Source organism: Arvicanthis niloticus, chromosome 20 (genome assembly GCF_011762505.2).
Source record: "Arvicanthis niloticus isolate mArvNil1 chromosome 20, mArvNil1.pat.X, whole genome shotgun sequence".
NCBI lineage: Eukaryota > Metazoa > Chordata > Mammalia > Rodentia > Muridae > Arvicanthis > Arvicanthis niloticus.
The window spans coordinates 23,828,657-23,856,263 of record NC_047677.1 but is presented as its reverse complement, the minus strand read 5'-3'; the positions used below and the strand labels follow the sequence as shown (position 1 = coordinate 23,856,263).

Below are 27,607 nucleotides of genomic sequence, written 5' to 3'. Positions count from 1 at the left end.
TGTCTTACCTCAAACTCTTGTTTAATTTTAGTATTTTCTTTTTTTAGATACAAACACTGTTGTTCATTCTCTGCTTTTTCCAGAAGAAGAGCATCCAAGCGTTCAGTTAGTACCTGTTTTCAAAGGACATGATTTGTCTTTATGAGGTTAAGAAAAATGGTATCTTGGTCTCTGTTATTCCTAAACATAATCTTTCAGTCTCATTCCCAGCTCTGAAGCAGAATACTCATAGTAGCCTTCCCTGCCAGCTCTGCTCCATGGATCCCAAAAGAGCTCCCTCTTCTAAGTTTCCCTGCCCCATCTGTTGCTTTGTCCCAGATGCTAGCAGACACCCACTGCTAACCAAAGGGCTGCTCCTTTCTGGCCAAAAGTAGGCTGAAAGCAGACTCACACCTTTCCAACTGCTCCTGAGATACAACCTCCTTAGTCTTATCCCAAGACCTGTAGCAGGAAACCTACTGTCATTTTTCTTTCTTCCCTGATCCCAACCATAACAGACTATCAAGACCTCCTCCAACCTTCTTTCCATCAACTTATCCCAGTTTCTCACCCTCCAACACTAGCAGGCATTCCCTGTGAACATTACAGCTAAGCAGGCCAGAAAAATAGGAAACACATAGCTATTATACTCTCTGAAAATCTAGAAAGGAAACAGAAATCAAGGAACAAAACAACCAACCGACAAAGACAAATCCAGAAGTCAACACCTAGACCTTTTCATCTCAAACCCTGATGCCTATATTCCAGTATAAACACAATCAGTAACAGCCATGCCCTGAATATTCCATCATAGCTAAAGCACAAGAAAAATACCTGAAAATAGCCTTTATGACTATGAAAGAGGTTCTTAAAGAGGAAAAGAATAAATCTCTCAAAGAAATCCAGCAAAATACAAACAGTAGAGGAAATGAATAGTGTTCACGACCTCAAATTGGAAATAGAATCAATAAAGAAAACCCAAACTGACAGAATTCTGGAAATAAAAAATTCAGAAATTCAAACAAGAGCTACAAACATAAGCTTCACCAACAGAATACAAGAAATGAAAAGACAGATTCTCAGGCACTCAAGATGTATCAGTCAAAGAAAAATGTTAAATCTAAAAAAATCTCTTGAGACAAAACATCCAGGAAATCTGAGACACTATAAAAAGACCAAGTATAAGAGTAATAGATATAGAAGAATGAAAAGAAACGCAGCTCAAAGGACTAGAAAATGTTTTCAACTCAATCATAGAAGAAAATCTTACTAACCTAAGGGAGATGCTTATCTAGGTACAAGCAGCATATAAAACACAAAATAGATTGAACTGATAAAACACAAAATAGATTGGACTGATAAAACATAAAATAGATTGGACTGGAAAACAAAGTCCTCATGTCACATAATAATCAAAACACTAAACATACAAAAGAAAGAGAAAGAATATTAAAAGCCACCAGAGAAAAAGACCAAGATACACATAAAGGCAGAACAATCAGAATTATACCTGACTTCTCAATAAACTAAAAACTAGAAGGTCTTGGACAGAGGTACTGTAGACTCTAAGAAACCACAGGTGTTGGCCTAGATTATTATACCCTGCAAAACTTTCAATCACCATAGAAAGAGAAAATAAAATATTTTATGATAAAGTTAAATTTAAATATTATGAATCTACAAATTAAGTCCTAAAGAAGGTGCTAGAAAAAAAAAGTCAACCTAAGACCATGAAAAAACAGGAAATAAATAAATAAATAAATAATTACACTAAAATCAGGAACAAGAAAAGGTTGCCCACTCTCTCCATATGTGTTCAATATGGTGCTTGATGTTTTAGCTAGAGCAATAAGACAACTTAAGGAGATCAAGGGTACACAAATTAGAAAGGAAGAAGTCAATGCATCATTATTTGCTGATGATATAGTATACGTTAAGTTATCCTAAAATTCTACTAGGAAACTCCTACAGCCAATAAACAGTTTCAGAAAAGTATCTGGATACAAGATTAACTTTAAAAAGTCAGTTGCTTTCCTATATATAGATGATAAACGGTCTGAAAAAGAAATCAGGGAAACAAAATCTTTTGCAGTAGTCTTAAATAATATATATCTTGAAGTAACTCTAACCAAACCAAGTGAAAGACCTGTGACAAAAACCTCAAGTCTTTGAGAAGACTTGAAGAAGATATCAGATGGAAAGATTCCCCCCAAGCTCATGGATCAGTAGGATTAACATAGTAACAATGGCCATTTTACCAAAAGTAACAGATTCAATGGAATCTCCAACAAAATTAAAACACAATTCTTTACAGACCTTGAAAGAACAATTCTCAACTTTATATGGAAAAAACAAAAAAATCCAGGATAGCTAAAACAATCCTGAACAATAAAAGAACTTCCAGAGGTATCACTATCCTTGATTTTAAGTTGTACTACAGAGCTACAGTAATAAATATAGCATGGTATTGACATGAAAATAGACACATTGATAAATGGAATAGAATTGAAGACATAGATATAAATCCACACACCTATGGACATCTGATTTTTGATAAAGAAGTCAGAAATATGCAATGGAAAACAGAAAATATCTTCAACAAATGGTACTGGTCAAACTGTATGTCTGCATGTAAAAGTATACAAATAGATACATATCTATCACCTTGCACAAAACTCAAGTCTAAGTGGATCAAATACTTCAACATAAAGCCAGACACACTGAACTTGACAGAAAAGAAAGTGGTTGGAATAGCCTTCAACACATTGGCAGAGAAAACAATATTCTGAACAGAACACTGAAAGGGCAGGCACTCTGAACAATTAATAAATGGTACCTCATGAAACAAAAAAGCTTTGGCAAGGCAAAGGACACTGTCAATAGGACAAAATGGCAGCCTACAGAATGGGAAAAGACTTTTTTTTTTTAAACCAACTTCATGGCCAATATCAAAATATATAAAGAACTCAAGAAACTTGATATAAAAAAAAATAATTAAAACTAAGATACAGATCTAACAGATTTCTCAATAGAAGAATCCCAAATGGCTGAAAAATACTTAAAGAAATGTTCAGCATCTTTAGCCATCAGGACACAAGTTAAAATGACTCTGAGATTCCATCTTACACCTGTCAGAATGGTTAAGGTCAATAACACAGGTGACAGCCCATGCTGCCAAGGATGTGGAGCAAGGGGAACACTCTTGTGGTGATAATGGGATTCCAAACTTGTACAGCCATTACAGAAATTAATATAGCAGTTCCTCAGAAAATTGGAAATCCATTTACATCAAGACCACTCTTGCACATAGATCCAAGGATGCTCCATCCTATCACAAGGACAGGTGCTTGACTATTTTCATTATGGCTTTATGCATAATAGCCAGAAACTAGAAACAATCTAGATGGCCTTCAACTGAAGAATGGAAACAGAAAATGTAGTATATTTACACAACCGAGTATTACCAGCTGTTAAGAAGAAATGACGTGAGATTTGTAGGCAAATAGATGGAACTAGCAAAAAAAAAAAAAAAAAAAAAAAAAAAAAAAAAAATCATTCTGAGTGAGGTAACCCAGCTCTAGAAGATAAATATGGCATGTTTTTCACTTAAAAATGGATATTAGCCAGGAAGGAAATGATAAGTTACAATTTGTAGACCCAGAGAGGTTAAAGAAATGGGAGTCTAAGAGGGAATGTATGGATCTCCCTGAAAGGGGGAAACAGAGCACATTTCACAGGCAGACGGGGGTTAGGTAGAGATGGGAATGGGAACTGGGGGCGGGGTCAGCTTGAGAGGGGGTGGAAGGGTGGAAGAAGAGAGTACAGGGAGGAAGTTGTAATTTTGGTGGTATTTGAGAGTTGGTGTAAAAACCTAGTGCAGTGGAAACTTCCTAGAATTTATGACGGCAATGCTAATGAGGACTCCTAGTAATGGGGGACATGGAGACTCAAGTGACTGTCTCTGGTAGCCAGGCAGGGCTTCTAGTAGTGGGACTGCATTGCATTCAATTGAATTGTTGGCAAGAATGTCCCATGGTAATCACCAAACAACCCAGGCTGTTGCCAAGACAAAGGGTTGCTCTCAATAAAGTGACATAGGGGCCCATTGCCAAGGACAACATTCATACAACTCACTGAACATGGAGAAGTCAACTTGGTGCCTACAGGGAGCCTTCAACTCTTATTCTAGTCTCTTGGATGCAGAAAGGCACTCTGCAAGCTACTAAAGAGAAATGTGGACACCAACTGTCTTAGTCAGGGATTCTATTCCTGAACAAACATCATGACCAAGAAACAAGTTGGGGAGGAAAGGGTTTATTCAGCTTACATTTCCCACATTGCTGTTCATCACCAAGGAAGTCACTGGAACTCAACAAGTCAGGAAGCAGGAGCTGATACAGATGCCAAGACCATGGAGGGATGTTACTTCCTGACAAGGCAAAGTCCTAAAGAGACTTCATCTCAGGATTGCTTCTTGCAGCTGCCATGCCTTTCCTGTCACTCTGACATAGCCTAAGGATTCCTGGGCATTAGCCTACCATATTGAACAGATATTGTACATATATTGTACATATATTGAACAGACTTCCTGCAGAGCAACATAAGGATGGACTTCCATGAATTAATGAGTTTTTAAAATTACTGTCTTGTTTCAAATAATCTTAGGAAGAAAGTTTTAAGAGATGGCTTTAGTTGTCTTGCTAGAAAGATATAAGAATCAATAACAGAATGTGCCCACTCCTCATAATAGTAAGTAAAGACTGCATAATAAATACAATGAGCTTTCATAATTACACTAAAACGAGATAGGCTTGGGACAAACGTATTCAAGGGAAAGCAATCAGGTCCCAGTATGAAGCCACAGGTGTACACTATGATAAGGCAAGGCCATATGAAAAGGCATCCAGAAAAGACCAAATCTACAAATAGTGGGGTTACAAGGAGTAGAAACCCAGGTCAAAGGCATGAAAATATTTTTAACAAAATCACAGAACATTTCCGTAATATAAAGAAGGAGGTACTAATCAAGAACACCAAATAGACAGGACCACAAAAGAAATTTCCCCATGATATACACTAATCAAAACATTAACAGCACAGAACAAAGAAAGGGTATTAAAAGCTGCAAGGGAAAAAGACCAGGTCACTTATCTGCAGGTTCACTAGAATAATGCCTGACTTATAAAGTCAATGTGCATGTATGTGCACCATGTGTGTGACTGGTGCCTGTGGAGGCCAGGCACAGGGACTAGAGTTACACAGAGGGTTGTGAGCCACCATGTAACCCTTGGCAACCCAACGTGGGTCCTCTGCAAGAACAGCAAGTGGTCTTAACTGCAGAGCCATCTCTAGTCCTAAAAGAAAATTCCTGATGAGTATTCCAAAGATGTTCTGTGGCCTACTCTGTAGAATGCCTCTTCTAATCCTGGTAACCAACCATTGTTTTTGATACTGAAAAGCTAAAACTAATCTCCTGATCACCCAGGGTGAAAAACATAAGAACAAAGAAACAAAGATACTCTGACTTGACATCACTGGGAGACCAGACTCCTTAGGACTTCCTACTTCCATACTTTTGTGAATCATTCTTAATTTCTGTGGAACTGAGAAAACTTTTGTTGCCTGGTCTTGTGGCATATACCTTCAATCCCAGTACTCAGGAGGCACAGGCAGGTGGATGGATCTCTGAGTTAGAGGCAGGCCTGGTCTACAAAGAGAGCTCTAGGAAAGCCTACATAAAGAAACCGTTTTTTTAAAAAAGAAAGAAAAACCTGCTGGTTAACAAAACTAAAATGTTTTATATGTTCTATAGCAGGTTATAGCTCTCAATAAAAAAGAAGAGTAGAGTAAGCCTTAAAAAACAGAAAACAGCACATAATAATTTACATTTGCCTGGAATGGTAGTGTATGCCTTTAATCTCAGCACTGGGGAAGCAGAAGGCAGATACTCTGTCTCCATTTCTTTTGTTTTTAAATTTTCCTGTGTGATAGATCATTCTTAGGTACTTGTATGGACAAGTCTTTCAAAACCAACTGTTAATCCAGTCAGTAAGTTTGAGCAAGATACCAAGCAAAAGGGCACGCAGGATAAGGAAACAGCGCAGACATTCACAGATCACTGTCAAAGTCCAGTTTCAGAACTGTAACAGATCTAGAGGACACAATTCCTTGCAGGAAACAGAAGGCTTCAGGAAGCAGGAGTGCCATGCAAATGGAAAGACACTGAAGACATCTCCTGAAGTCGCAACAGGTCTGTGGTGACTGTTATAGGTGCAGGATAAAGGAAACAGGAAAGAAAGCAACTCTAAAGTTAAAAGGTATAAAAACTAATGATGACACCTAGTGGTGGGGACCTGGCAAGTGGAGTTGACATTACAAGGAGAATGTGTTACCATCCCCCACACTGCCTAAGGCAGCTAGAACTGAGGCTATCAAATGTGGGTCAGCAGTCATCCAGTTGTATAAATCTATCTGCACGTGACAGAATCGATACACATGGCCAAGTTTTCTGAGGAGATCAGAGCATGAAAGATAACTAAGAGATAGCTGCAGTGAGGGAGGACTACTGACTTTTTGTTTGAAATGAGTCATGTCCCGTTCACTTTCAGAAAAGAACTAATAGGCTAAACCAAGGCCAGTAATGAGGTGATCGAACAAAAGGCAAGATCGCCTGCAGCAGGGAGGCAGTCCTCACAGACATTTTATCTATGACTAGACATTTTCTGTAAGTAAACAAAAACTGCTTCATTACCTTAATAATGTCATCAGTTCCTCCATCAACAGGTTTTGATTTGAGTTCTTCAACTTCTTTGTCTAATTCTAAATAATAAAAAAAGATTCCAGTTCAAAAATGAAGAAAACAATTACTACTAAACTGACAAGTACATGCTAAGAATCCCAAGCCCATAAATTAGAATGTATTTAAGAAGTCAGGACTTGGAGAAATAGTAACTCCATCCAAACAATAGTAGTCCTTTTTCTTCTCCCTCTTAATATGAAAAACTTCATTTGGAAGAGTGGTCTAAGTGTCCACTACCCTGCTTTAGTGCACATGAGTAGCTGTGTTTCATGTGAAAATGTACTCACTTCTTCTTCCTTTCCTGTCCTTCCTTATTCATTCACATATATGCAGAGAGCTTTGCTATGTTGCCCAAGCTGGTGCTGAAATCCTGGGTTCAACTCTTAGCCTCTAGAAAATCAGGGACTAGGTGTGTACACCACTATGACTAACTACCCTGAAAATTTGGAAGCATGTCCCATACATTCTATTATTTTTGTTGTAAATACTTACTGTATAATCTTAAAGGAATAACTAAAATTATATCAAACACATGTATTAATCTGAATATTCCATCAATATACATCGAGTTCCACAGCTTAGGTCATCTCCCCAAATAAATTACTTGAGTACAATCTGTTCCAATTTCTAAAAATAAACTATCTGTTCTGGTTAGGAAAAAAAAAAAAAAAAAACAAACCTTGGCATTTAAAATTTTAAGTTAATGAGAATTCAAGAGTTCTCAAATAGGGAACTAACCAACTTCAGCATGTGCATTCACACTTCAAACTTCTAAGAATGTTTTGGGGATTACACTTTGTGCCTTTTACATTTCAGCTGATTCTCTAAAAGACATAGTTAATTTAGAAGAATTTACAATTCATGTGAAGTAAAAAAGGGTTTCATTTTACCATTAAAAAAAAATATTTCTCTTAGGGTGGAGAGATGGTTCAGTGGTTAAGAGCACTGGCTGCTCTTCCACAGTGCTGGGTTCAATTCCCAGCACCCAGATGGCAGCTCACAACTATCTGTAACTGCAGTTCCAGGGAATCCAAAATGCTAACAAAGACAGGCAAAACACATATGCATACAAAAAAAAATAAAAATCCATTTGTTACTTTATTTATTCAAAGTTAACTGCAAGGATGGGCATGGTGGTCTAATGAAAAAAAAAACCCTCTAATTTCAAACCCAGTACCTGCACATCTTGCTTTGGCTTTCTGCAGGAGCATCACCTGCTTCTTGGCAAACTTGATGAGATCTTCTCTGGGCAATGTTTCTAGCTGAAAGATGTAGGTGTGTCATTGACTTTTATAACCCATGCTTCTAGTGTGCCCACCAGAAGAAACACAGTATCTGCCTAAAACCAGAAACACTCTAAATAGTCAAGCCAATCGTATTTTTTTTTAATTGACAAATATAAATTCAATAACTAAAAGTAATTAGATGAACTGAAAATCAAACAAAAACCTCAGCATAAAATTCTTACAGATACCATTAAACTCTCTAACTGTACAAGCAGGGGTTGGAACGGAAGATTTCTAGAGCTATAGAATTCATGCTGTTGGAAGTTGAGAACATAACTACATTCACATGTGAATGGGGTCACATTTAGACTTCAACTAAAACATTAGGGTTTACTAACTGAAAATCACTTCATCTTTGTGCAGGAACTTTCCTCATCTGCAGAATGAAAATAGTGAAGGTACTTATTTCATGAAGCTTACATGAAAGAATCCGGTGCTTAGGCAATTGCCTGGAAATCAGTATGCAAATAATACATTCTGGTAATAAACCACTACCTTACCGAATCATTTAGCATTAAACATTGCACAGTGCTGTAAGAACAACCTTATTTTTACCCTCCTTTGACTATGGAGCTGGAGCCAACAGGATATAGCTCCTTGATTCTTCCTTCCTCTTTTCTAATCCACTCTTCTTCGTGTCACTGTGTAAACTTTCATAAAACAGACTAGTTAAATGTTTGATATACAGCAGGATCTCAGCACAGTGCTAACAAGGGGCAGGAAGTAAACTGCTTGCACATCAGGAAATTAAAAAAAGAACAGGAAATCTGTGATAGTAAATAAAAATGAAACTCCTTGAGGAAAGGTTACTTCTTTATAAAAAAGAAAAAAAGAAATAATTCTCCCCATGCCAAAGTTTTCCAATTCATTAACCTTACGCCCTACAGGGAACCTGGCGGTAGAGTGCTCTCCTCACCTTGGATTTCGGGGTCCCAGAGGGTGCTGCAGCCACGGCATCTTGAGCAGAATCCTGTAAAACAAATCATCACAAGAGCTCATCTCAATTCCAGGTACAAGGCGCGGCCAAACAAATTTGTGGTGAGGAGGACCCCTTCAGGCGGTGGGACCAGAGCTGGGCCGTGCAAGAGCCAGCAGCACCAGGTTCCATGCGAGCGCCGCGGCGGGGGTCCGCCCGCGAAGGCGGGGACAGGGTGCTGGCCGTGTCCTCCCACTCCTCGAGCGGCACAGAGGGCCAGCGGGGCGGCGTGACACCCACCGTTACCTCCATCGTGGCTGCGACCCGCGGCCACCACTGCCTCTTCAGGAGTCGCAGCTGCTCCGCCTCTGAGTCTGCCGAGCGCGGGTCAAAGGTCTTGCTACGAGGCGACTACGCCTCCCCCGCGTCTCCAAGGCTACGCAGAGCCGCACTTCCGCTTCCTCCTCTGTGTCGGGGAGGAAGTTCTCTGTGCGCAGGTCCCCTGACTCGAGCCAGAGCGCACTGAGTCGCCAAGTGCTTCCGTGTGCTTGGTGACAGGTTTGAGCACATGCTCCTTTTATCACTTTGTTTCCTATTTTTTAAAGAAGTGGTTTACAAATTTAACCGTCCCGACTAGCAGACATATGCGAAATAGTTTATAGGTGACTTAATTCTGTCATGTTCAAAATAGGTTCCTTTGTGAATAGTAATTGGGAATAAATTGCTGGATCCATTACTTTCCCAAGAGTTTCAAACTGCTGGCAATGCCGACTCTGTATTTCCAAATATTAATTTGCTGGCTGAGGTGCTTCTTGTGTTGTTAATATTGTCGATTTGAAACGATCTAGAATCATCTAGTAGACAAGCCTCCAGTCACGCGTGTGAGAGATTTATCTAGATTAGATTAATTGAGCTATGGAGATCCACAGTATCTGTGGATGGAATCATTCCACAGACTGGTGTCCAGGGCTGCATAAAAAGGAAAAAGCAGACTGAACACCAGCATTCATCTGAAAGAATCCATCAAGATCACAGTGTGGGAAGGTAAAGAGTGACTAGTGTCTGATAGACACCCTCCTTGTGGTCACAAATGAGAGTGGACAGGGTAAAGGGATTCAAGGGTTCTGTCAGAGAGTCCTACAGGCCTTCTCTTTCCTGGTAGTTGCTCACAAGGGGATGAAGGCAAGATAAGGAAAAAACCCTAGAGGACTCTAGAGAGGAAAGCAAAGAGGGGACGGAAGATACTACAATATAGATTTTTGTTGTTATTGTCTTATAGAGCGGTAACAGGGTACTCCCAGACTGACTTAGGCCTTACAAACTGCCTGATATTTTTCTATAGTTAAGTTTGGCTTAAGCATAGAGGACAGAACAAGTGGCCTCTGGTGGGGAATATTAATTAACATATTGGTTTTTTTTTCCGTAGGTGAGAGGGTGTGATTCAGCAGGTTTTTCAGGTTGTCTACTGTCAGGTGGAGGCATACACTAATTGCAGGTATAGACCTTCAAGCAGTTGGGCTCTCACCCCAAGTAGAACTGAAAGGTCCTGGACTCCCCAGAAAGGAGGTCCACTTAAGTCACAGGATAGCATGCACCCAAAGGACACACGAGAGACCGTCTTGCTGTAAAGCACATGAGGTGGTTTATTAAATCAGAGCTCTGGGCCAGCCCATATCTCCATATCTCACATAGGGGATAGAGGGACTGACCTCGTGGCTCAGTGGTCTAGTGCTTATATATGGGTGGGGTGGGGAAAAAGCGAACTTTCGCGCGGGTGCACAGGATTGGTTGTTTTACTCTTTTTTTTTTTTTTTGAACACTAGTAGGCCATACCATGGGGGCAGGGTGTAGTTCCTCTCTTGGCCAGTCAGTTTCTGGGATGTTCTTAACAGGCCTTTGTCCTGTAACTCCCCCTCCTCTGTAACTAATTAGATGGACCCAAACCTGCTGGCAGGTGCTTTTCTGCCCAAGGTCTAAGGCGAAAAAGTTTACACATATTTCATAAAATGGCCTTTATAATTTTTCACTCTACATCCCCACTTTTTCCGATTTGGTTATGTTTTTAATCATAAAAACTCAATTATTAATAAGTCTATTTCACCCCACTTTTTCCGATTTGGATCTTTAGAAAAGTTTAAACTCCAGTGTCATCATAATTATCATTTTCTTGACCCAAAGTCCTATATTGGTGGTGCAACACAAAAAGTTGAACAGCATTTATCTTTTCTCTAACAAAAGTTACTAATCTATTTAAAATGTAGGGGCTTATGGTTAAAAGCAAAAGTAAAATCACAAGGGGTCCAGCAAGGGAGGATTGAACCAACTCTCGAATCAATGTTGCTGTGTCTCTCTATCTTGTCTCTGGTCTAACCTTTCTCTGAATTTACTCTCTGGTCATTCTTGAATGGTCTACATAATAGTAACATTTTTTCTTAGAGCAGCACACAGACTTTCTCTTTTAAGAAACAGCAAGTCTAGTAACAACTTTGTTACCGACTGTTCTAGGGCTCTCAAATCTACATCAGTGGCAGCTCTCAGCTGATGAAAATAATGAGGTGTCTGTATCAATGTAGCCACACCTGTCTCTATACCTATGGCCACTCTTAGTCACAATGTAACAGCTAGAGTCAAGGAAAATAGGCTCTCTGCAGGATCATCTAGGGTGTATCTCAAACTCAGTTCAAGAGTACCTGCGGGATCTAGCTGGACAAGTACACAATAATCTTTGACTGCAAGCTCATCATTTATCAATCTTAGGAACTAAGTATCTGTTAGCAGGGCTTCTCGAGCTCTATTTTATTTGCTAGGTGTCTCGAAACATTTCTATTGCTTTGAAACACACTCTCAAAGTTGTCCTCTGACTTTTACACATTTTGTGGCACATAGCTGTCTACATACACATAAAATCACATATATAATAAAGAGAAATTGCAAAAGGAACAAATCTATATAACTCTAGATTCACATTTCAACTTCAATCTTGTAATCACAAGCTGTCATTTAACCCTGGGTGTATACACCCTAAGCCCTACCCTCTAAGGCAGCATTACCCCCGTGCCTCTAGGGTGGGATGTCTCAGGAGTCAAGGCCTGCAGTTCTTTAGCCTTGTTGAATAGCAGGCGACCTTGAGCTAAACAGCAGGAGGTTGATCTGGCATCTGGATGTTCAGGCACACGTGTTGGTAGATTTCAAGGAGGTTGGATGGTCAGCAGCACCAGGAAGTCTCTTAGTAGCCTGAAAAATCATTTCTCACACAAAAGGGACATTCTGGGTATGGAATAAGGACAAGGGACACTCTAGCCAGCGCCAGCTCCCAAGGGTAGTTTAATTTTAGGGTTGTGTATATTCTCTCTACCTGTCCTGAGCTTAGGAGACAGTATAAACAGTGGATTTTCACTCTACAGAACCAGAGAGTGTTTCAAGTTACACTGAAAGATAGAAAAATCATAAGTTGATTCCCCTGAACCCTACTCTTAAAAGCAAAGACATAAAAACCTGTAAGTCAAACACTGTGTTGCCTCAGTCCCAGGAAATTAGCTGACCATTTGAACAGATGGCCCTAACTAAACAAACCTTAAGATTCATGGTGTCAGGATGCTATGGGCCCGAGATTAGCCTGACCGCGCTTTGAACTAACAGCCCTGAGACAGTTGGTGCCAGGATGCTAAAAGTTTGAGATAAGCCTGACCCCCTTGAACTGGAGCTCATGATATATAGTGTGAAATTAGTTCGAAATAGCCAATTATAAAGTGACACACCATCCATCTTAAGAATTTGAGATCAAATGTATCGATGACCTAGTGACCTGTTCCCCCTCCTTCCCCCTTCCCTAACTCCACTCTCAGCCTTCCCCCTTCCCTAACTCCACCCCCACCTGGTTTGTAGATTCCCCCTTAAAAGTTGTAAACCTCTTTTGTTCGGGGCTGCGGAATCTCTCGGCCCCTGCGCGGGCTTGAAGGGAGGACAGCCCTGGCTAGCTAGTAAACCTCTTGCAATTTACATCAAGTTGTGTTTCTCGTGAGTGATTTGGGGTGCGTCTGCAGTTCTCCACGGATCGGTGAGGTCCTTTTCATTTGGGTCTTACATTTGGTTCCCTGACCGGGAAACAGCAGCCACCCCTGCACTCCCGAAAACAACCTTGGAGGTAAGGGGATCCCCAGCGTGAGTGAGTGAGTGAGTGAGTGCATGAGCCGGCCGGCACGTCCATTGTCTGTTTGAGGTGTGTTAAAAATAATCTGTATTCGGTCTGAAATAATCTGCACTCGGTTTGGAATATTCTGTATTCGGGAAGCACCGACAAGCCAGTTGTCGGGTCTGATTCTGTATCTGTATCTGTATTCTGTATTCGGGAAAGCGCTTTTTGAGTTTGCAGCTGCTTCACTGGTCGTAATGACTGAGAAGCTGTAGTCAGCAGACGTGCTTTAAGGCTACAAGCTGCCAACCTGGGGGACGCCCTGGGGGGTTGGAAGGGGGGACCAGAGGTGTCTGGTGGGAGCCTCCTATCTGAGGAATGAGGATTGTGTTCTCCTTCTGAGAGGGGAGTCTCGCAACCCTCTTCCATCTGAGTCGGTCTGTGGTTAGGGTGCATTTGGTGTAGCCAGTACATTTCAGGTTGTTTGGTTTCTGTTTGTTGTCTGTTGTTTTTGTGTTTTGTCTTGTATGAGACGATGGGACAGACTGTGACGACACCTCTTAGCTTGACTCTTGACCATTGGACTGAAGTTAAAGCTAGGGGACACAATCTATCTGTAGAAATTAAAAAGAGACTCTGGCGAACCCTCTGCACTTCCGAGTGGCCCGCTTTTGATGTCGGATGGCCACCGGAGGGTGTGTTTGACTTAGAAATTATTTTGGCTGTGAAAGATGTTGTTTTTCAGATTGGACCAGGTTCTCATCCTAATCACCAGCCATACATTACTATATGGCAAGATCTGGTCGATAATCCTCCCCCTTGGGTCAAGCCCTGGGTGAGGAGACCTCGAAGGCCAGGCTCCAGAGTCCTGGCCCTCAAAGAAGAAGACGAGAAGAAGAAGCCTTTGGCCCAGCAGGCTGAGACCAAGGAAAAAAGTGAACCTCTTCCCTCTGTCCCCCGTATCTACCCTGAAATCCCTGAACCCCCAGCCTGGCCAGAACCTTTTCCCTTTCCTCCATATCCCCAACCCCTGGCTGTTCCTGCAGGTGAGGTGGGACCCTCTGCACCCCTAGACGGAGCCGTGGGAGGGGGCCCAGCTACTGGAACCAGAAGCCGGAGAGGAGTCTCACCAGAAGGGCCTGATTCAACTGTGGCGCTTTCACTCAGAGCTTTTGGTCCCCCTGTCCCAGCTCCTACCCTACAGCCCCTGCAGTATTGGCCATTTTCCTCATCTGATCTCTATAACTGGAAGACTAACCATCCCTCTTTTTCAGATAACCCAGCCAGTCTAACCGGGTTGGTCGAGTCTCTTATGTTTTCTCATCAGCCCACCTGGGATGACTGCCAACAGCTGCTCCACACCCTCTTTACTACAGAAGAGAGGGAAAGAATTCTTCTAGAGGCTAGAAAAAATGTTCCTGGAGATGATGGGACTCCCACACAGCTCCCCAACCAGATAGATGCGGGCTTCCCGCTCACTCGACCTGATTGGGATTACAACACTGCTGCAGGTAGGGAGAGGTTGACTGTCTACTGCCGTGCTCTTGTAACAGGTCTCAAGGGGGCTTCCAGAAAGCCCACCAATTTGGCCAAGGTAAGAGAAATAATGCAAAGACCCACTGAACCCCCCTCAGTTTTCCTGGAGCGCCTCATGGAGGCATTCAGGAGATATACCCCGTTTGACCCGACCTCGGATGGACAGAAAGCAGCAATAGCTATGGCCTTCATAGGCCAGTCAGCACCTGACATTAAGAAGAAGTTGCAGAGACTTGAGGGGTTGCAGGATTTTACCCTGCAGGATCTGGTAAAAGAGGCAGAGAAAATATATCATAAAAGAGAGACTGAGGAAGAAAAGGAGCAGAGAAAAGAGAGAGAGAGAGACGAGAGAGAAGAAAGGAGAGACAGAAAGCAAGAAAGGAATTTGACTAAGATCTTGGCCACAGTAGTAGGGGACAGGAGTAGAGACAGGCCTAGGCAGTCAGGAAACCTGGGCAACAGAGGGTCAGCTAGACCTGCCGGCCGAGGACCAATAGAGAAAGATCAATGCGCCTACTGCAAGGAAAAAGGCCATTGGGTCAGAGAATGTCCTAAGAAGAAAACCAGGACCCACAAAGTTTTGGCCTTTGCAGAAGAAGATAATTAGGGGTACCAGGGCTCAGATCCCCTCCCTGAGCCTAGGGTTACGCTGAGAGTGGAGGGGCAGCCAGTGGATTTTCTGGTCGACACAGGAGCCCAACATTCAGTGCTCTTACAACCACTGGGAAAAATTAAAAACAGGAAATCATGGGTATTAGGAGCAACTGGGCAAAGACAATATCCATGGACTACTCAAAGATCTGTGGATCTGGGCATGGGCCTAGTATCCCACTCGTTTCTAGTGATTCCAGACTGTCCAATGCCCCTCTTGGGGAGAGACCTGTTGACCAAGATGGGGGCCCAAATCACCTTTACCCCCACAGGACCAAAAGTAACTGCAAAAAAGAGAGATCCTATGGTAATACTTACAGTGAACCTAGATAATGAATATCGGTTGTTTGCACAGACAGGAATTAGACACGAAGACATGCAGGAATGGCAGACTAGGTTTCCCCAAGCCTGGGCTGAGACAGGTGGAGTGGGGCTTGCTCAACAGATGCCCCCCATAGTGGTGGAATTAAAAGCTGGTGCAGGACCCATTGCAGTGAAGCAATATCCCATGAGTAAGGAAGCCAGAGATGGAATTCGACCACATATTCAAAGACTCCTTAAGCAAGGAATACTAGTTCCTTGTCGGTCCTCATGGGATACCCCGCTGCTACCAGTCAAAAAGCCAGGTGGAGATTATCGACCGGTCCAGGATTTAAGGGAGGTCAACAAGCGAATACAGGATATACACCCCACCGTACCTAACCCATACAATTTGCTGAGCTCCCTCCCCCCAGAAAGGATGTGGTACACTGTGTTGGACTTAAAGGATGCCTTTTTCTGTCTGAGACTACACCCTTCCAGCCAACCTATCTTTGCCTTTGAGTGGAGAGACCCCGAGACTGGAAAGAGTGGCCAGTTAACTTGGACACGGCTGCCCCAAGGTTTCAAGAATTCACCTACCCTGTTTGATGAAGCCCTCCATAGAGACCTGGCCCCCTTCCGAGCAGCCAATCCACAGGTAACTCTTCTTCAGTACATTGATGATCTTTTGATGGCCGGAGCTACCAAAGAGGTATGTCTGGAGGGGACCCAGAGGCTGTTAACAGAACTGGCCCGATTAGGGTACCGGGCCTCTGCAAAAAAGGCTCAGCTCTGCAAACAGGAGGTGACATACCTCGGGTACAGCCTCAAGGAGGGTCAACGCTGGCTGACGGAGGCCAGAAAGAAAACTGTGACTCAGATACCCGTTCCCACCAGCCCGAGACAGGTTCGGGAGTTTTTGGGAACAGCTGGATTCTGTCGGCTGTGGATCCCTGGTTTTGCCACCATAGCCGCCCCCCTCTATCCTCTGACCAGAGAACAGGCCAATTTCCAGTGGAAAATAGAACACCAAGAAGCTTTTGATGCCATAAAAAAGGCTCTCTTGTCAGCCCCGGCCTTAGCTCTCCCTGATGTGACTAAGCCTTTCACCCTCTACATTGATGAAAGAGCGGGAGTAGCCCGGGGGGTCCTTACCCAAACCTTGGGCCCCTGGAGAAGGCCGGTGGCATACCTTTCAAAAAAACTGGATCCAGTTGCCAGTGGGTGGCCAGCCTGTCTACGTATCATAGCAGCTGTGGCTTTATTGATAAAAGATGCTGACAAACTGACTTTGGGCCAAAAAGTGACTGTGATAGCTCCCCATGCCCTTGAAAGCATCGTCAGACAGCCTCCCGAGCGCTGGATGACAAACGCCCGGATGACCCACTACCAGAGCTTGCTTCTTAATGGTCGAGTAGTGTTCGCACCCCCTGCCATCCTCAACCCTGCCACGCTGCTCCCTAAAACATCTGATTCCTTGGTCGTACACAACTGCGCTGACATCTTAGCAGAAGAGACTGGCGTGAGGAAGGATCTCACTGACCAACCGCTGCAAAACGCCAGGACATGGTTCACGGATGGGAGCAGCTTCGTGGTAGAGGGTAAGAGAATGGCTGGAGCAGCTGTAGTAGATGGGAAATGTGGAGAAATTGTATGGGCAAGTAGCTTGCCAGAGGGAACTTCGGCTCAGAAGGCTGAGTTAATAGCCTTAACCCAGGCCTTAAGATTGGCAGAAGGGAAATCAGTAAATATATATACTGACAGCAGGTATGCCTTTGCCACAGCCCATGTGCATGGAGCAATCTATAGACAACGAGGACTGCTAACCTCGGCAGGAAAAGATATTAGGAACAAAGAGGAGATCCTCAGCCTACTAGAGGCTTTACATCTGCCCAAGAGATTAGCAATAATACACTGCCCAGGGCACCAGAAGGCCACTGATCCCATAGCAAAGGGGAACCAACTGGCTGACAGTGCCGCCAAAAGGGCTACACAGGGACCTATGATTCTGGCCCTGACTGATTGTTATAAGAGGAACCCCCAAACCACTAACTTTACCTACTCTCAAGAAGACCTGAAAGAGATGGACAGATTGGGGTACACCTCAGAGTCACCCTATGGGGTGAGAGAGACAAAAGATGGGAAAAACATCCTGCCTAAAAAGGAAGCCCTAAAATATGTGCAACAGCTCCACAAACTTACTCATCTCGGGGTAAAACATCTCAGGAGGCTGATAGAGTCGTCTCCCTATCATGTTCTGAATTTAACAGAAGTATTGAACTCAGTAGTGAAACAGTGTATACCTTGCCAACTGACTAATGCAGGATCTTCAAGGTTGCCATCAGGCAAAAGGCTCCGAGGAGATAGGCCTGGGGCCTACTGGGAAGTGGACTTTACAGAAATCAAACCAGCTAAATATGGAAATAAGTACCTCCTAGTTTTTGTAGATACCTTCTCAGGATGGGTGGAGGCTTTTCCTGTCAGGACTGAGACTGCCCAGGTGGTGGCTAAGAAGATCTTGGAAGAAATCTTTCCCAGGTTCGGGATCCCCAAGGTAATAGGCTCTGACAATGGCCCTGCCTTCGTTGCCCAGGTAAGTCAGGGACTGGCCAAGACAATGGGGTTTGATTGGAAATTACATTGTGCTTACAGACCCCAAAGCTCAGGACAGGTAGAGAGGATGAATAGAACACTAAAAGAGACCTTAACTAAATTGGCTTTGGAGACCGGCGGAAAAGACTGGATATCTCTCCTACCTTTTGCTTTGTTCCGAGTACGGAACACTCCTGGGAGGTTTGGGCTTACTCCATTTGAACTTCTCTGTGGCAGCCCACCTCCTCTCACTGAGGCGGGGGGAATACATGACCCTGATGCTCCCTTTTCTCAACCCCTCTATGCTAGACTCAAAGCTCTTGAGTTGGTCCGTCAGCAGGCGTGGAAGCAGCTCCAGGAGGCATACACCACCTCGGATACTTTGGTGCCTCATCAGTTCCAAGTTGGAGACGCTGTTTATGTCCGACGCCACCGGACTGGGAATCTAGAGCCTCGCTGGAAAGGACCTTATCTGGTACTGCTGACCACACCTACGGCTGTCAAAGTAGAAGGAATCCCCGCCTGGATCCATGCGTCCCATGTCAAGAAAGCCCAGGCTCCAGACCCTCAGGAATGGAGGGTGGAAAGGACTGCTAATCCTTTTAAACTTAGGGTGGTGCGTACAATGGGCAGAGGGGATCCCTTATAACCCCCATGCTCCTCAGAAGCTGATTTGGCAAATCTCATCACAAACTGGTGAGATAGTGTGGTCTGTCTCCAAAACAGCCCCACCACACACCTGGTGGCCTGACATGGTATTTGACTTCTGTATATTAGTTGCCGGATTAGACTCATGGGACATCCCTGAGTTTGGCCCTGATAAGTTACCAGTGTTAGCTGAGGCTACCCACTCCCAGCGAACCCGTTCCTTGGGCTGTGCCAGACCCTGGTCACGGTGTCAGCTGAGGCTGACTCCCTTCTATGTGTGCCCCCGTGACAGACATAGTAGAGAGGAAGCTAGGCGCTGTGGAGGCTTGGAGAGCTATTATTGTAAGGAGAAGGAATGTGAGACCTCCGGAGAGGCCCCTTGGCACCCCTCTTCCTCATGGGACTTAATTACAGTATCCAGGAACCATTCTGGGCCCACCCGGTGCCCACAGAGAGGAAGGTATGTGCCATCCTCTCAAGCTACTTACAACAGAGGGCAGTGCAATCCTATAGTTATCCGCTTTACTGAGAAGGGTAAATTGTTCACTGACTGGATTCGAGGGCGCACGTGGGGAATCCGGTTTCATGTGTCTGGCACTGACCCTGGAGTCGCATTCTCCCTGCGGTTAAAGATTGAAAGTCCAGCTGACCTACCCATAGGACCCAATGAAGTATTACCCAGGCAAAATTCTCCAGTCCCAGTACCTCCACCTGTTCTGTCAACAAGCCTATCGGCCCCACCAAAACCTACTAAAACCACTCCCTCCCAGTCAGCCAGCCCAATATCATCTGTCAGCCGGACTATAAGTAATACTGATCAGAGACTCCTCAACTTGATCCAAGGGGTCTTTACTGTCTTAAACAATTCTAACCCCAACATGACTGAGTCCTGCTGGCTGTGCCTGACCCCAAAACCCCCTTATTATGAGGGGGTAGCAGTGTCTGGGAGATTTAACAGCACCACTAGCCACGATGCCTGTACCTGGGGAACAGGAAGCAAATTGACCTTGACTGAAGTTTCAGGAAGGGGAACTTGTTTAGGAACCCCCCCAACAGCTTATCGTCACCTGTATAGTGAGACTCTTGAGAGTCCTAAAACCACTGACAATAGATATTTATTCCCTGGGATTGACAAGTGGTGGGCATGTGGCTCAGGATTGACACCTTGTGTATCTACTTCAATTTTCAATTATACCAAAGATTATTGTGTCCTGGTACAGTTAGTGCCTAGAGTTTTGTATCACCCCCCAGATGTCTTTATAAATGAATTTGGCTCCCACCCTAGACGGTTCAAACGAGAGCCAGTTTCTTTGACTTTAGCAGTGATTTTAGGGCTAGGAGTAGCAGCTGGAATTGGCACAGGGACAGCTGCTCTCATGCAGGGGCCTCAGTATTTCCAAGAACTTAGGTCAGCCATAGATGAAGATCTTAGGGCCCTTGAACAGTCAATTTCCAAATTAGAAAAATCCTTGTCTTCCCTTTCTGAGGTAGTGTTACAAAATAGAAGAGGTTTAGACCTGCTGTATTTAAAAGATAGAGGCCTCTGTGCCACTTTGCGTGAAGAGTGCTGCTTTTACACGGACCATTCAGGAATAATTAGAGACTCTATGAATAAACTTAGAGAAAGGTTAGACAAAAGACAGAAAGATCGGGAAACACAACAGGGATGGTTTGGAAATTGGTTTGACAGGTCCCCATTGATGACAGCTCTTGTATCCTCCCTTATGGGACCTTTACTGAGTTTACTTTTTCTCCTAACCATAGGCCCGTGTGTACTAAACAAATTAATAACTTTCATTAGAGAAAGAATTAGTGCTGTCCAGGTATTCATGCTCAGACAACAATACCAGTCTGTACGACGACAGGAGCTTAGAATCGAATCAGGTGATACTACAAATTAAAGTTCTAAGATTAGAAACTTACATAAAAGAAAAAGAATTGGGGAATTGAAAGATAGAAAAATCATAAGTTGATTCCCCTGAACCCTACTCTTAAAAGCAAAGACATAAAAACCTGTAAGTCAAACACTGTGTTGCCTCAGTCCCAGGAAATTAGCTGACCATTTGAACAGATGGCCCTAACTAAACAAACCTTAAGATTCATGGTGTCAGGATGCTATGGGCCCGAGATTAGCCTGACCGCGCTTTGAACTAACAGCCCTGAGACAGTTGGTGCCAGGATGCTAAAAGTTTGAGATAAGCCTGACCCCCTTGAACTGGAGCTCATGATATATAGTGTGAAATTAGTTCGAAATAGCCAATTATAAAGTGACACACCATCCATCTTAAGAATTTGAGATCAAATGTATCGATGACCTAGTGACCTGTTCCCCCTCCTTCCCCCTTCCCTAACTCCACTCTCAGCCTTCCCCCTTCCCTAACTCCACCCCCACCTGGTTTGTAGATTCCCCCTTAAAAGTTGTAAACCTCTTTTGTTCGGGGCTGCGGAATCTCTCGGCCCCTGCGCGGGCTTGAAGGGAGGACAGCCCTGGCTAGCCAGTAAACCTCTTGCAATTTACATCAAGTTGTGTTTCTCGTGAGTGATTTGGGGTGCGTCTGCAGTTCTCCACGGATCGGTGAGGTCCTTTTCATTTGGGTCTTACAACACATGGGAAAAGCCAGATACTTTTGTTGGTTTGGATTATGGTGTCTGGAAGTCATATGGCATGGCCTTATAAAATATAAAGACATCAGAGGTTTTTCATTCAAAATGAAGTTTTCTCCTGATAATATTCTGAGGGGAGAAAATCATTACCTCCTCTCAGTCCTCATTCTGAATACACAGCACAGCAAGCGACTGGATGCCTTCTCTCTTGTTTCTCTGATCCTTAGAAAAGGTTATTTTCTTCAGTTTTACAGTAGACTGAATGCCTTCTGTTAGTCAATTTTCATGCACTATTTAAATTCAGTGAGAAGCTGGCTCTAGAGGTGAGATTTTCCTGGAGATCCATTTTGGGGGGTGGCGGAGTTGGTCTCAAATATCCCTCCAAAACACTTTGTTTTGTATTATGCTGATCTCCCAAGTTTGTTTGGGGGGAAAGGAGAACAGCAAAATAGCCCAAGGTAAAAAGCATTAGTTCTTGAAAAGAGCTGAAAAGTAAACTTTTTCCAAAAGAGAGTACTACTGTTCACCCCATGATATAAAAACAGCTTCAGTACCCTGAGGTAGAACTGACCTAAATATATGCTCCCTGAGGACTAGCTTTCTTGATCCCAGAAGGTGACATGTAAGCTTCCAGAGGAGGGAGACAAATGACAGTCCTTCCTAGCTATGCCACCTGTGAACCACATCAACTAGCACAGTCTGCTAATCAGAGTTCAGTATGACAAGTATACCTTGGACTTCATTGGACTAATTCGAGTTAAAACCTGCTCAACTGCTTATCAATTTACTCTTCCCCCCCACTCCTCTTCTACTATCTCAACGCCCATAATCAGCTTGAAGAAGTTAATGAAGAGTCAGTGCCCCTATTCCCTGGGCTTGGGGACTAAGGTGGTAAATGTTGGGCTGTCTTTCTAGGGAAAAGTAGTGGTTTTGTGGGAATAGAGAGGATTAGCTAGGGTTTATTGCATAGCCATAACCTATTAGTAGAAATCTGTATAATTATTATCAAGATGAAGATATAAATTCTTAAATGGCACCAATTTACTTTGATTACAAATTTTAAGGTTTTTATTGGTACGAGCTTATTGATATAAAAGTGAGATGAATATTGTTACTCTCATAGGCATTGTACCGGTATAACACATTTAGGAATACAAGGCTTAGACCCAGTCCTTCTTTAACTTTTTTTAACTGATTTGAGATGGTCAGCCTGTGAGTTAAGGGACTATAGCAAATTCATGGCTTGGCGTTTATTGTTAGGGTGTTTCCCATATTTTATTTAGAAATAGCTGAGAGGAGTGAACAGACAACAGTCCAGGTTACCTTACATGGATAGTTGGTTTTCAAAACATCAGAAATCCATAGAACTGACGCTACAAATATTTATATATTAATGTTCATTTTGATTAGAGACCTGTCTGCTCCTGACAGCTCCCTGTCGTGGATTCTAAGAAGAAATTGAGCATCTTTGGAGTTATTCCAGTTGTGTGGTGACAGCCACTAGGCAAGAATTGCCTCTCTCCATCTACAGACAAATTACTGTTCAGAAAAGGACACACATGCAGAGTAGTCGACTGATTATATCTGCCTAGACAGAGTAATCAGCTCTTAATAATCCTGCATCACTAAGGTCTGTCAGATGATTCTGGGCCAGAAGGCTGAAGATTTGATGCTCCAATGTTCGGTAGTATAGGGGCTTTTCAGGTGTTCAGCGGTCTCTATAAATTGGCTAAGTTTTAGAAGTTATGTTTAGTGCTTCCCATAACTTCAGTTAACTCAGTCACTCTGGATTTCTGATGGGGTTGAAGACCTATAGTCTCATAGCCAATCCTGGCTATTTACTTTGAGAGAAAAGATCTGAGTAGATGGTTTTCAGCTGACATTCATTCTAAAGCCAAAAAAGCCAGGATCAAAGTATGTGTTTTAGTTAGAAGAGATAACAGAGGTTCTGGTTAGTCAACAAAATGATGGACTGGGTATTAGGACTATCTTGTACCTCACTGGTACAATTAGGAATAAGTATGCTCTAATTGTATTTTGAGAGAAAAGTTCTACTTTAACAGGAAGAGTGATATGTAGGAGGAGCTAAGTGGGAAGGAGTACTGAGAGGAAGAGATGGAACAAGGAGAGAAGATGAAGAAGAGGAGAAGCTAGGTGATGAGAGAGAGAAAGAGAGGGGGAGCATGGAGGCAGATGTTCACATGTCTCCACCAGTCAAAGATAGTTTTTATATCTAGGTTGGGTATTGGGTTATGCTTCTGATTGAGCATTACCAAACTTATAAATCCTTTGATTAACATTTTAAAAAAATCGTATAAAAGCAAAAAGGAAAGGGGGGGCATGGGACAGGGGTGTTCTAGAGAGGGGAAATGTGGAAAGGGGATGGCATCTTAAATGTAAATAAAATAAAATGAAAAAAAGAGAAAAAAAAGAAAAGAAAAAAAAAAAAGAAAAGAAAGAAAGTGGAATAGAGCCTCAAACTCATTGGCACAGGGAAATTTCCTAAACAGAACTCCAGTGTCTCAGGCTCTAAGACAAGAACTGATAAATGAGACCTCATGAAACTGGAAAGCTTCTGTAAGGCAAAGGACATAGCCAACAGGACAGACTGGTATTTGAAGACTGGGAAAAATCTTTACTAACCCCACATTGAATACAGGGCTAATATCTAAAATATATAAAGAACTCAAGAAGCAAACCAGCAAGAAACCAACAACCCAATCACAAAATCGGGTATAGGGCTAAACAGAATTCACAACATAGGAATCTCAAATGGCTGAGAAGCACTTAAAGAAATGTTCAAAGTCCTTAGTCATCAAGAAATTGCAAATCAAAATAACCCAGAAATACCTCCTTACAGTAATCAGTAATCCTTTACACAATGGAATACTATTCAGGTATTAAAAAAAAAAAAAGGGCATCACAGATTTTGCATACAAATGGATGTAAAGGTAAAATATTATAATGAGTGAGGTAACTCAGATCCAAAAGGACATGCATGGCATGTACTCACTAATAAGTGGATATTAGACAAAACATACAGAATACCCAGGATACAACCCACAGTACTCATGAATGGTAACAGGTGAAGGGCCCAAATGAAGATGCCTCAATCCTGCATGGGAGGGAGAAGAAAACAATTACAGGAGGTTTCAGGAGGTGGAACCTTGGTGGGAAAGGGGACAGAGAGGGGAAGAGGGGAACATGATCAGGTATTGGGTGTAAGAGACAGGACTAAAGCCCTGAGGGCAAGTAGAAAGAATTTAAACAGGCAACCTCAGAAGGCAGGAGGTTGGGAGACCTTTTAGAATGTACCAGAGACCTGGGAGGTGAAAGACTCTCAGGACTCAAAAGGAAGGACCTTAGATAAAATTCCCTAGAGTGGGGAGAGGGAACTTGTAGAGTCCACCTCCACTAGAATGACAGGGCATCAAGTAGAGGGATGAGGTTGCTGTTCCACAGTCAAAAACTCTGACCCAGAATTGTTCCTGTCTGACTGAACTTTAGGGTCAAAAATGGAGAAGAGCCTGAGGAAAAGGAGGTCCAGTGACAGGAGCAAATTGGGATCCAGCTCAAGGTGGAGGCCTCAAGGATTGACACTATCACTGATGCTATGGTGTGCATACACACAGGGTCCTATCATGACTGCCCTCTGAGGGGCCCAAGAAGCCGCCAGTCAGAGGCAGCTATTTAAATCCAAGCAATGGACAGAAGCTGCTGGTCCCTGTGGTTGAATTATGGAAAAGCTGGAAGAAGTTGAGGAGTTGGGTGGGCATATGGGAAAACCAGAATTCTCAACTAACCTGGACCCCTGAGGTCTCTCAGACACTGAACCACCAAGCAGGCAGCATACACCAGCTGATATGATGCCCCCAATGCATATACAGCAGAAGGCTGCAGGGTCAGGACTCAGTGAGGGATGATGTACCTAACCCCCAAGAGACTTGAGGTGACAGGGAGTGGGGAGGTCTGGTGGGGTGGGAGTGGGAAGTGGGGATATCCTCTTGGAGATGGGGGAGAAAGTATGGGATGTGGAGCAGTCAGAGTGTGAATAGAGATGGAGATAAAGCCTGGACTTTCCAGTTAAATGTAAATAAATTAAAGTAAAATAAAAGAAAAATTGATTGTCTATTCACATCCATCAAATTAGTCTGGGTCTTATAGCTGGGGAATTTCGACCATTGACATTGAAAGATATCAGTAATCAGTACCTGTTAATTCTTATTATTTTGTTCTTGGTGGTGGTGGGTACAAAACAAGGCAGGCTCTGGTTAGGGAGCTCGTTTTAGAGGGAAGTTTCTTATTTTGGAGCAACTGGAAACATCATGCAGCGTCCTTGAGAACCATTAACTGCACAGCTGGAGTACTTCATAAACAGGCTCGATTTACTGCCATGGACCTCAGGGGTTCTACTTGTTTGTGTACTGTATTTAAAAGGCAGGTACTCTATTGATCTGTGTGTCTCTCCTGCCAAGTGTGTTCTTTTTCCAATCAAGGAAATTTCAGTTACTTCTCAAGTATCCTCCCTTATATCTTCTTACATTAATATTATCTGGGAAAGTAAACATGGGAAGGAATGTACTGAGTTTGTGTGTGTATGTGTGCATGTGGTCCAGAGTATACAACATTCCACTAACATCACAATCTGGAAAGATTGGAGGAAAGGCTGAAATACCTGCTAAGACAGAAGAATCTGGTCATCCAGCAAAAGGACTTGGCAGAAAAGCTGCATCATCACTTCACTGAATGCCAGATGAGGTAGGATCTTGGACCAGGAGGAGAGGCTGGAGGCAAGTGGATTTCCTGTATCTGGATGTCTGTCCTATTTGGTCTCCTGGCTGTGCTAGTCAGGCTTTCTATTCCTGCACAAACATCATGAGCAAGAATCAATTTGGTAGTAAAGGGTTTATTCAGTTTACACTTCCAGGTTGCTGTTCATCATCAAAGGAAGTCAGGATTGGACCTTAAGCAAGTCAGGAAGCAGGAGATGATTCAGATGCCATGGAGGGATGTTACTTACTGGCTTGCTTCCCCTGGCTTGCTCAGCTTGCTTTCTTATAGAACTCAAGACTACCAGCCCAGGGATGGCTCCACCCACAAGGGGCCCTCCCTCCTTGATCACTAATTGAGGAAGTGCCTTACAGCTGGATCATGGAAGGATTTTCTCAACTGAAGCTCCTATCTCTGTGATAACTCCAGCTTGTGTGAAGGTGACACAAAACCAGCCAGTACAATTGAACCCTTGTTAATGTGACACACAAACACATTACTATTAAGCCTTAACCCTTACTTTCTTATTTATCTCTGAGATCTATATAACTTTAAAAGTCCCACAGTCTTTGCAAATTCTTACACATTAAAATTTCAATCTCATTAAAATATCTAATCTCTTTTAAAATTCAAAGTGTTTTTGTTTTACAATTCAAAGTCTCTTAACCGTGGGCTCCACTAAAACACTCTCTTCCTTCAAGAGGGAAAAATATCAGGGCACAGTCACAATCAAAAGCAAAATCAAACTCCAACCATCCAATGTCTGGGATCCAACACATGATCTTCTTGGCTCCTCCAAGGGCTTGGGTCACTTCTCCAGACACCTTGTATCACACACCTTGTATTCTAGGCTCCAGCTGCCTGTACTCCACTGCTGCTGCTGTTCTTGGTGGTCATCTCATGGTACTGGCATCTCCAAAACTCTGCAGTCTTCTGCTGTAACTGGGCTTCACCAATAGCCTCTCAGAGGCTCTCTTTATGGTGCCAAACCTCAAGTCCTTTGCATGACCCCATCAATCCTGGAGCATCAATTGCAACTGAGGCTGCACCTTCTTCATCACTGGCCTTCCACAGCCTCTCACTGTGCAAAGCCTCAGCTGCTCTTCATGACCCCTTCATGCCTTCAAAACCAGTACCACCTGAGTGACTCTTAAACATTACCAAGTCTAGCCACAGCACAAGGTATAATCTTGGCTATCTCTGGAACACAGCCTCAGTGATCTCAGAAAACACTTCCCAGAAGATTTCACCTCAGTGATGCTGGTCTCTTCTTAATCACCACTAGTTTCTTAGATCCAGCCAGCTGGCACCAATGGTCCCAGTAATGCAAAGTTTTGCTTTAGTATTTCTGCTATCTTGTTAATCACAGCTGATTCTTCAGCCCTAGGTAACTA

At 43.2% G+C, this 27,607-nt stretch overlaps 1 protein-coding gene across 3 annotated transcripts in view; it reads right to left on the bottom strand.

The window, feature by feature from the left end:
• Positions 1 to 9,450, bottom strand: part of Gcc2 (GRIP and coiled-coil domain containing 2) — a 40,485-nt gene extending 31,035 nt beyond the window's left edge. The window contains exons 1-5 of one of the 3 annotated variants that reach the window (XM_034524139.2): positions 9,287 to 9,450; positions 8,981 to 9,034; positions 7,956 to 8,040; positions 6,731 to 6,798; positions 9 to 113 (exon numbers count right to left, since the gene is read on the bottom strand). In XM_034524139.2, the coding sequence (XP_034380030.1) occupies positions 9 to 113; positions 6,731 to 6,798; positions 7,956 to 8,040; positions 8,981 to 9,034; positions 9,287 to 9,292 (318 nt within the window). In that variant the 5' untranslated portion in view covers positions 9,293 to 9,450. Of the gene's footprint in view, positions 1 to 8; positions 114 to 6,730; positions 6,799 to 7,955; positions 8,118 to 8,980; positions 9,035 to 9,280 lie in introns of all 3 variants that reach the window. The other 2 variants (XM_034524138.2, XM_076916711.1) reach the window with 2 other exon arrangements.
• Between the last annotated feature and the right edge of the window lie 18,157 nt (positions 9,451 to 27,607).